The following is a 10,503-nucleotide window of genomic DNA, read 5'->3' as shown; positions in this document are numbered from 1 at the left end:
ACAAAATTCCGATCAATACTTCACAATCCGATGTGTTTGGCGCTGTTAATATACGATCGATTAGCTCTTATTATGGATCTTCGTCTCCTGTAGCTCAATTGACTGTGCTCATCTCCGGCTCTGAAGATAAGTCGTCTGGTCCGGGAAGTTTGATGTCGACTAGGGCTAATTGGGCTATATATGATATTGTACACTGGAAATTGGGCTCTGAACCAGTGATGGGTCACGATGTGGGGCTGAAAACAGTTGTGGATCTGGATTTTGCTGATCTGGGTCGTGGTGTGGGGCAGAAAATGGTTGTGGGCCTTATTTTTTCTGTTTTGAAATTGCATGAGAAGGGAAAAGCTCCATTTGATAGGGGAAATGATTCATTGTCTCACCGTCTTTTCAATGGAATGGGATTGACGTTTTCGGTTATGTGGCACTTTTGGGTCGTGCATGGGCAGCCTCGACCGCCAGAAGACTCATCAGAGGAGGCCTTTACTGGGTTTCTGGGACACGCTCTTGATCAAAGTCTTGAGGACAAGACTTTTTTTGAAGGGGGAGTATTGATAGAAATCCTATTCTAGTTGTTACTTATTTGTCTTAGTTCAATTGTGAGAGGGGGGAAGTGTAATTTCTAATGCTATAAATAAGGGGGAATAGATCATGTAAAGGGAGGAGAGTTTGTTATTTGTTTAGGCTCCATTGTGGAGAGGCTCCCTTGTGGAGAAGGGCTTAGCCCGGGATCACTTCGATGATAGTTATCTTCGTATTGTGTTTCTATAGAATCATCTATCAATTTCAGTTTATTTCCTTGTTAATCCGTAATTGTCCGTATCGATTCCTATCACTACCACTGTGCACTTTCACTCTCTTTAGTATATATTGATAATAATATAACGTTTAGACATATGTCACTTAAAGTTAAATAAAGTAAAATTTAATTTACCTTGAGTTTAAAGTTTAGAGGGTGTTTGGGATTAAGTTTGGATTTGACTTATTGAATTTGGCCATTTTACTTCTAAGTTTAAGATCATGTTGATCAAGCCATGAGCTGATCGAGAGTGTTAGTTTCAACCATAATAAATAAGATGCTAATTCATATTGTGGCCATTGGATATTTTTAAGTTTATTTCTTATGTGTATCAAAACATGGTAATAATCAGTTGAACAATTTTATATCACATAATCATATGCAACACACATAAATACATAATTGAACCAATCGTCATTTTTAATTATTCTGCAAGAAAGGAATGATATTCAACATATATATATTCTTAGAGACAATTTGGATTATATCCAGGTCCTCCAAAAAATATATAGTTACCCCAAGCATCACTATGCCCATTATTAATGCCATAACAATTGGGTTTCTCTACAAATATATTTAGATTAGAAACTTCACGCAAATAATTATCTTGATCAACCATTTCCAAGTTCCTAGCAAACGCTGCTTTCTTATAACCTTCATCTTGGAAGTGGCCACTACCCATTTGAGTCGATGTGTGGGTACCCGAGTATGTAGCAGAATACACTTCTCCACCATAATCTATTCTGTTTGCGCGGTCATGAAGATCTGTGAATAACTCTGCTGGCCAGAACCCAATCACTTCCGTTCCCACTCTCAACCACCAGTCCTTGCTATTCGGGTCCTACAAAACCCGACATTATACATAAATCACAACACTCAATATGATTACAAAACTAGGTTATATTTTATTAAAAAATTACCTTCCATACCAATAACGCGATTTCGTATTGTTTACCGTTGTATGTTGATATTGGTTTTATAGAAGCTCCAAGACACACCTTTGAATTAGTTTGGACGAACCCTGGACATAACATGTTGTAGCAGCCTGACCGATATCCATCGGGCTGTAGTTTTTATTAATTCAAAATATAAGGACCAACTGTTCAAAAAGTTTTGTTTTTCTTGAAATAACCCAAAATATAAGGAATTAAATTTCATAGAACAAATAATATTTCACACATACAGTCCACAAAGCAAAAAGTCTTGGGAGATTATCACTGTTTGCACTTGGATACACCTGCCATAACAAATTAAATATATTAAAACACATTCATACATTCACATACGCATACTTATTGTAATATAATTACAATTACATTGTTGCAATTTTATACTTAAAATTGCTGGGGAAATTGATATTGCAACGTGATGAGAGAGAAGTGTAATTACTTTCGAAAAAATAAACGAAATCAATAAAACATAACATATTTCTGACTAAATACTTTGTATCCGAATTCATAATAAACAAAAATAACTGATTAATAAATGTATACATAATAAATAAGAAAGAGAACTTCTGAATAAATACTTTGTATCCAAATTCACATTAAAACAAAAAGTAACTAAATAATAAATAAATGGGTCAATTTCATAGATAACAAAATATTAAATAAAAAATAACTGAATAATAAATGTATAAACAATAATTAAGAAAGAGAACTTATGAACAAATACTTTGTATCCAAATTCACATTATAACAAAAAATAACTGAATAATAAATAAATGGGGCAATTTCATAAATAACAGAATAATAATCCTAAATTAGGGCAATTTCATATATACCTATACAAACTTGCAAAATATCATATATATATATATATATATATATATATATATATATATATATATATATATATATATATATATAGGGAAATTGGCCTGTAATAATCCCACCTACACCTTATTGGCCATTAATAATCCCACCTCAGACTATTCCCCCCACCGGTCCCACCTTTCACCTATTTTTCCTACAATGGTCCCTCGTTAAAAAAACTTAACGGAGTTAAGCTTTTTTCAAATTACAAACATGTTTTTTAGGACTTTTGATTAGAACGATGATACGAGTATATTGATGTAAAACTTGCCTCGAAACATGCTCCAAACGATGAAAATGACGCTTCAATTCGGGTGTTTAAATTTCCAATTAACCAAAATCAAGTCACTTGGAGCACCATTTCGAAATAAGTTTTACATCAATGGACTCGTATCATCATCGTTCTGATCAAAAGCCCTAAAAAATATGTTTGTAATTTGGAAAAAAGCTTAACTCCGTTAAGTTTTTTTTAACGAGGGATCATTGTAGGAAAAATAGGTGAAAGGTGAAACTGATGGGGGGAATATTCTGAGGTAGGATTATTAATGGCCAATAAGGTCTAGATGGGATTATTACAGACCAATTCCCCTATATATGTACCCTTATAAATTATAAATATCATATAACCCTTTTAAAATTTCATGTATCCAAATTCTCATATATGACTTTTAACCTCAAATATTGTATTTACTCATTTTTAGCTTAATTTATTTTGCTTAAATATGATATATGAAGAATAATATAGTTTATGAAAAAAAAAAACAAAAATGGGTAAAAACAAAATTTAAGCTTAAATTATGTTGTATAAAAATATGAAGTTGAAGGATGAGCATATATGAAAATTTGAAGTAAAAAAATAAGGGTAAAATGATTATTTATTAGATTGTTTTTGATAAACTGGAGATATGTGATATTTTAATTTTTTTTTTTTGTAAGGCATATATGGTATTTTTAGTTTTTGTTGGGTATATATGAAAATTTTCAAGTTTGTAAAGGTAGATATTAAATTAATCCAAAATAAATAAATTAGAAAGAGAACGAGCAAGAAACTTACATGCCAACCAACTTCAATAGTGTTAACGGGACGAGTTGGAACGTCAGCCACGACCCAAATTTGTGAAAGGCTAAAATCAAGTCCAGTAACATTTGGTTTCCACACGTTTAGAATCGCCTTTGCTCCGTAGAACTCTCCTTCCCTTACATATCCAATTGAATGCTACAACACACAATATTATGGCCGTATTCTAGTATAAAAAAGATAAAAAATCAATATTAACTTAATTTTAATATTTAATTTAAAGTAAATAGCATGGATGATTCCTGACATAACACTGAAATAACTAGGTTGTGCTGAGTTTAAACGGGTTGATCGATATATATCGTTAAACAAGTCATTTTTAGGTTGAGTTGTAATCGAGTGAGTCGGTCCATCAACTCGTTTAAACTTAAAAATTTAGAGATAATGACAACTTTATATTTTATAGGCTCAACTGATCAACCCATTTACAATATGTCTGAGCTGGCTACAACTTAGTATAACCATCAACCCATTCACGACCCATTAAACCCACTTAAACTTGAATAATACTATGTATATACAACTCGCCAACCCACTTGGCATGTTTAAAAAACAAGTTATGCATTTGGGTTACATGGGAGTAAGTATGTCCGATTATAAGGTTAATATGTTTAACATGAATAAATACGTATTTTATGTCAAAGTTGATATCTTTTAACCCACCAACCCAACATGATTATCACCCTACATTGAACACTCACATGCTATTATTAGAACTTAAAAACCGTTTAGTATTCTTGGAGTACAATAATTGTTTTAGTATAGAATAAAAGATTAGATACCTCATGGCCAGGGGTAGGTTGGGTGTCCTTTCTACTATATTTCTTCCCAAACTTAGGAATTGAATTGGTTTTCAAAATGTCTCCAGCACTTGTTCTTTTAATTGGAATGGTTCCATTTGGGCATGATTCACCCTTTAAACTCCATAATTGTTTGATTTCCGGGTTAGTACCCGTTTTATGATAATCTTCTTTTGGTAACTCTGGTTGAACCTGTTTGTTATGATATGTTCTCAAACAAGTATAACAAATTAAGTTAGTTTCATATACCAGATCAATAATTATATAACTAAAAACAAACAAATAAATAAGGAATCACTTGAGGTCTAATTAATCAAGTACAATAATCTCAGATTTAACGCTAGAGGTGTAAGTTTTGTAAATACCTGAAGTAAAAATGTTATAAAGGTAATATAATATAATTAAATTTTGTATAGAAGATACCTCTCAAAACAATTATTACAAAATACATATATTCAATAATGTATAAATTCTCATCGTATTACTTACCATCACTGATATTTTGTTTTTTAATTCAGGAAGATCAAAAGCGGGCTGGAGATGAAACAAAACGCAGTCTATTATATCACCATCTGGACTCTGATTCAGCAAAAATAAATAATTAATATAATTAAAAATATAGAGTTACTAATAAAGATGTTAACTACTAAACAAGCATTCTAAATTATCAATTCACCAAATACATAGAGCGTAAGGGTACCTTAATTGACTTAACAAAAGGCTTGTTGATCTTTCTAAGATGATCATTAATCAACTTCATATTCTTCGACTTGTTACCCGCCATGGTAGTTTCATTCTCTTCTCGGAAATTCATTGAGGAGAAAATTGGTGAAAACAACAAGGAAAACAATACAAGAATAGAAATGATAGAAGATATCTCAAGACAAGAATTAGTTTTCATAGTTGTATTTTATTGTATTCTGCATGCGTGCTTTCTTACTTTCTTGTAGTTTGTTTGTTTTTTAATAACAAAACCGAACTAAAAAAAATCAAGAATAATGTTGAGGTGTTTTTTTTCCCTAGAATGCTGATAAGTAAGCTACTTTACATACAATGATCATGTCAGTTGTTAAATAGGGAAGTTAACCATATCTCAGTTGGTTGAAAGAAATTGATGAATATATTTTGGGTTATGGCCAATTAATGCAAGAATTAATGATAACCTCGCTTTTATTGAATATCTATATGATTTGATCTTTTAAATAAAATAAGGTACAAAATACCAATGGGATGGTGGTCTATTGGCAAAGGCAAAACCTTTAAACACTTTGGGAAGGGGGGGGGGGGTCTTGGGTTCAAGTTACACAGACAACAGAGAATAAAAAAATTTGTCATTCAAAAAAAAGATAGGGTACAAATCAAATACAACTGAGTCTTGTTAATGTGGGCCCACTTGGTAGAGACACGTGTGTTTTAAAAGGAAAGTCTTAGGTTCAAACATAGGCAAGCGGAGTTATTTAATTAACGATTTAATGTTCGAACCGGATGAGAATTTATAATATCAAAACACCAAATTTCACAAATCAAAACTATGTTGGGTTATATACACTGCATATAGCTCTATACACAACGTATATAAAACCCAAGTGTGCATATAGCCACCAATGGTGTGCGTATAGGTTGGCCTTTGTATAATTGTATATATTGATGACAATATGTCATTTAAATATAAATAAAGTAAAATTTAATTTAATTTACCTTGACTCTAAAGTTTAGAGGGTGTTTGGAATTGACTAGGTGCTGTTTGTTTTTTAAGAGGCAAAATGTCTATAGTCTGCGGATCACATTTGTTTGCTCAAGTCATAAGCTGAGGCCATTAGTATCAAAAAATGATCATAATCAGTTAAGCAATTTTATATCACATGATCATATGCAACAGTGCAACACACATAAATACATAATTGAACCAATCGTCATTTTTAATTATTCTGTAAGAAAGGAATGATATTCAACATATATATATATATATATGTATATATATATATACGTATATATATATTCTTAGAGACAATTTGGATTATATCCAGGTCCTCCAAAAAATATATAGTTACCCCAAGCATCACTATGCCCATTATTAATACCATAACAATTGGCTTTCTCTGCGTATAAATTTAGATTAGAAACTTCATTCAAATAATTATCTTGATCAACCATTTCCAAGTTCCTAGCAAACGCTGCTTTCCCAAAACCTTCATCCGGGAAGTGGCCACTGCCCATTTGAGTCGATGTGTGCTTACCCAAGCTTTCAGCATACACTTCTCCACCATAATCTATTCTGTTTGCGCGATCTTGAAGATCTGTGAATAACTCTGCTGGCCAAAACCCAATCACTTCCGTTCCCACTCTCAACCACCAGTCCCCGCTATTCGGGTCCTACAAAACCCGACATTATATAGAAGTCGTAACATTCGATATGATTACAAAAGTATGTTATGTTTTATTAAAAACTTACCTTCCATATCAATAAGGCGATCTCATATTGTTTACCGTTGTATGTTGATATTGGTTTTATAGAAGCTCCAAGACACACGTTTGGATTAATTTGGATGAACCCTGGACATTCTAAGTTGTAGCAACCTGACTGATATCCATCGGGCTGTAGTTTTTTTTAATTCAAAATATAAGGACCAATCGTTCAAAAGTTTGTTTTTATTGAAATAACCCAAAATATAAGGAGTTAAATTTCATAGAACAAATAATAGTTCACATACAGTCCAGAAAGCAAAAAGTCTTGGAAGATTATCTTTGTATACATTTGGAAACACCTGCCATAACAAATTAGATATATTAAAATGCATACATACATTCACATACCCATACTTAACTGAAATATAATTTCAAGTATATGGTTGCAATTTTATATTTAAAAATGTTGGGGAAATTGATATTGCAACGGATGATCTTAAAAGCGTGTAATCACTTTCCGATCGAAATATTTCGGGGTTCACCCGAAAAATCCAATCTGATACAACTCAGATTTTTGAGAATAGAACTAGGATGCAAAATTGATGTAGAATGCTTCATTTTTGGGCAAAATTTTACATCAAAAATAAAATGTTATTTTTCAAAAAATAAATTCTCTTTAGTCACCCACTTAAGCCTTATTACACTAAAATATAAAACAAAAATTGAGGCTACAAATTTACACAAAACAAGCTTTTAGTTTTATAATATATATATGTGTGGGTCCTTATGAGACAAAAGTGAAATTGCACTAATTTAACATTATTTTACTAATTTCGTGAAAATAACGTTAAAATCGGCTTAGAGGCAGATGACTAATCATGCATCATGTGGTGGCATTGATAGCCGAAAGACAGGGGGTACATGCACAAATCGGCCTTTGTCCCGATTGCTGAGTGTTATGTGCCTCATATCCAAGGCTTGATACAAAACTATTATTGAGCCAGGGTCTCATTGGAAGCAGTCTCTCTATTTATACGGGGTAGAGGTAAGGTTGTCTACATCTTACCCTCCTCAGACCCTACCTTAGCTTTGCTATTTGTGAGATTTACTAAGTATGATGATGATGGAAACAATTTGTTCGATACAGACGCATTGTGTAATCGTTTGGTCACTAGCTTTCTTTTTAAGTATAAAATCATATAAGCAATAGTTTAATATTACTTAAAATCATATAAGCAATAGTTTAATATTTAGTGAACATGACAAATGTTTTTGATACATTTAATGTATAATATTAACTAAAAAGGAACTTATTTTGAAAACCAAACAATCAATTCACATATTAATAACATAAAGGAAACGAACAAATGAAACTATTATGTTTGTAGTTATTTTTTGATAAAATAAACAAAATCAACAAAATAAAACATATTTATGACTATGTAGTTTGTATCCGATCCGAATTCATATTAAAACAAAAGAACTGATTAATAAATGCATAAATAATAAATAAGAAAGAGAACTTCTAAATAAATACTTTGTATCCAATTTCACATTATAACAAAAAATAACTAAAATAATAAATAAGAAAGAGAACTTCTGATAAATACTTTGTATCCAGATTCACATTATAACAAAAAAATAACTAAAATAATAAATAAATAAATTAGAAAGAGAACGAACGACAAACTTACATGCCAACCAACTTCAACAGTGTTGACGGGACGAGTTGGAACGTGAGCCACAACCCAAATTTGTGAAACGCTAAAATCAAGTCCAATAACATTTGGTTTCCACACGTTTAGAATCGCCTTTGCTCCGTAGAACTCTCCTTCCCTTACAGATCCAATTGAATGCTGCAACACATAATATTATGGCCATGTTATAGTAAAAAAAATATTTACTTAGTTTTAATATTTAGTTTAAAGTAAATAACATGGCTAATTCCTAACATAACACATGAATAACTAGGTTTTGGGTTGGGCTGGGTTCAAACAGGTTGATCGATGTATAACGTTAAACAAGTCATTTTCGGGTTGAGTTTTCATTAAGCGGGTTTGTCCATCAACTCGTAGAAACTTAAAAATTTAGAGATGATAACAAATTTACATTTTATAAGCTCAACTCGTCAGCCCATTTACAATATGCTTGAGCTGGTTACAACTTATTATAATCCGTCAACCTAATCACGACCCATTTAACCCGCTTGATTAATACAACGTATTTACAAGTCACCAATCCACTTGGCATGTTTATAAAAACAAGTTATGCATTTGGGTTACATGATAATAAGTGTGTCTGATTAAAAGGTTAACGTCTTTCACATGAATAAATATGTATTTTATGTCAAATTTGGGTTTGTTAAGTCTAAGTCACAATAAGGTTGATATCTTTTAACACACTAACCGAACATGATTATCACCCTAGATTGCACACTCACATGCTATTATTAGAACTTAAAAACCTTTTAGTATTCTTGGAGTACAATAATTGTTTTAGTATAGAATAAAAAATTAGATAATAACAAGTATATGTATACCTCATGGCCTGGGGTAGGTGGGACATCATTTCTACTATATTTCTTTCCGAACCTAGGAATTGAATTGGTTCTCAAAATGTCACCAGCACTTGTTCTTTTAATTGGAATGGTTCCATTTGGGCATGATTCACCCTTTAAATTCCACAACTGTTTGATTTCTGGGTTAGTGCCCGCTTTATGATCATGTTCTTTTGGTAACTCTGGTTGAACCTATTTGTTATAATATGTTTTCAAACAAGTATAACAAACTAAGTTAGTTTCATATACCATATCAATAAATATATATATCTAAAAACAAACAAATAAATAAGTAATCACTTGAGGTCTTGATCAAATACAATAATCTAACGCTAGGTGTAAGTTTTGTAAGTACCTGTAATAAAAATGTTATAAAGGTAATGTAATATGATTAAATTTTATATAGAGATAAACCTCTCAAAACAATTATTACAAAATACATATATTCAATAATGTATAAATTCTCATCGTATTACTTACCATCACTGATATTTTGTTTTTTAATTCAGGAAGATCAAAAGCGGGCTGGAGATGAAACAAAACGCAGTCTATTATATCACCATCTGGACTCTGATTCAGCAAAAAGAAATAATTGATATAATTAAAAATATAGAGTTACTAATAAAGACGTTAACTACTAAACAAGCATTCTAAATTATCAATTCACCAAATACATAGAGCATAAGGGTACCTTAATTGACTTAACAAAAGGCTTGTTGATCTTTCTAAGATGATCATTAATCAACTTCATATTCTTCGACTTGTTACCCGCCATGGTAGTTTCATTCTCTTCTCGGAAATTCATTGAGGAGAAAATTGGTGAAAACAACAAGGAAAACAATACAAGAACAGAAATGTTCGAAGGTATCTCAAGACAAGAATTAGTTTTCATAGTTGTATATTATTGTGTTCTACATAAACAACTTGGTATGTGCTTTCTTACTTTCTTGCAATTTGTTTGTTTTTTTTTTTTTTTTTTTTGCTAGAATGCTGATACGTACAATGATCATGTCAGTGGTTAAATAGGGGGTTAACCATATCTCAATTGTATG

At 31.5% G+C, this 10,503-nt stretch overlaps 2 protein-coding genes across 2 annotated transcripts; both read right to left on the bottom strand.

The window, feature by feature from the left end:
• Positions 1-1,262: 1,262 nt before the first annotated feature.
• On the bottom strand, positions 1,263-5,272 carry LOC110873917. The gene is made up of 7 exons (XM_022122949.1): positions 5,189-5,272; positions 4,978-5,067; positions 4,471-4,680; positions 3,665-3,826; positions 1,980-2,033; positions 1,717-1,860; positions 1,263-1,637 (listed from the first exon to the last, which is right to left on the bottom strand). Exons 1-7 carry the CDS (start codon positions 5,270-5,272, stop codon positions 1,263-1,265), a joined length of 1,119 nt encoding a protein of 372 aa, XP_021978641.1.
• Positions 5,273-6,489: 1,217 nt separating this feature from the next.
• Positions 6,490-10,226, bottom strand: LOC110873918. The gene is made up of 7 exons (XM_022122950.1): positions 10,143-10,226; positions 9,932-10,021; positions 9,434-9,643; positions 8,589-8,750; positions 7,200-7,253; positions 6,941-7,084; positions 6,490-6,861 (listed from the first exon to the last, which is right to left on the bottom strand). The coding sequence occupies exons 1-7, from the start codon at positions 10,224-10,226 to the stop codon at positions 6,490-6,492; spliced, it is 1,116 nt and encodes a 371-aa protein (XP_021978642.1).
• Positions 10,227-10,503: the final 277 nt, after the last annotated feature.

The sequence above is a fragment of the Helianthus annuus genome, chromosome 8 (assembly GCF_002127325.2).
Source record: "Helianthus annuus cultivar XRQ/B chromosome 8, HanXRQr2.0-SUNRISE, whole genome shotgun sequence".
NCBI classification, from domain to species: domain Eukaryota; kingdom Viridiplantae; phylum Streptophyta; class Magnoliopsida; order Asterales; family Asteraceae; genus Helianthus; species Helianthus annuus.
The sequence above is the reverse complement of the archived record's forward strand: the minus strand, read 5'-3'. Positions and strand labels throughout refer to the sequence as shown.

What these genes read in the sequence shown, in the direction of transcription:
- LOC110873917 (XM_022122949.1), bottom strand. Translation starts at nt 5,272, where the DNA reads ATGGCGGGTAACAAGTCGAAGAATATGAAGTTGATTAATGATCATCTT. An exon ending in CTTTTGTTAAGTCAATTAAG is followed by an intron (nt 5,068 to 5,188) that starts GTACCCTTACGC and finishes TTGCTGAATCAG; the next exon opens with AGTCCAGATGGTGATATAAT. An exon ending in AAAACAAAATATCAGTGATG is followed by an intron (nt 4,681 to 4,977) that starts GTAAGTAATACG and finishes CATAACAAACAG; the next exon opens with GTTCAACCAGAGTTACCAAA.
- LOC110873918 (XM_022122950.1), bottom strand. Translation starts at nt 10,226, where the DNA reads ATGGCGGGTAACAAGTCGAAGAATATGAAGTTGATTAATGATCATCTT. An exon ending in CTGTTGAAGTTGGTTGGCAT is followed by an intron (nt 7,254 to 8,588) that starts GTAAGTTTGTCG and finishes TTGTTATGGCAG; the next exon opens with GTGTTTCCAAATGTATACAA. An exon ending in TCGCCTTATTGATATGGAAG is followed by an intron (nt 6,862 to 6,940) that starts GTAAGTTTTTAA and finishes CGGGTTTTGTAG; the next exon opens with GACCCGAATAGCGGGGACTG.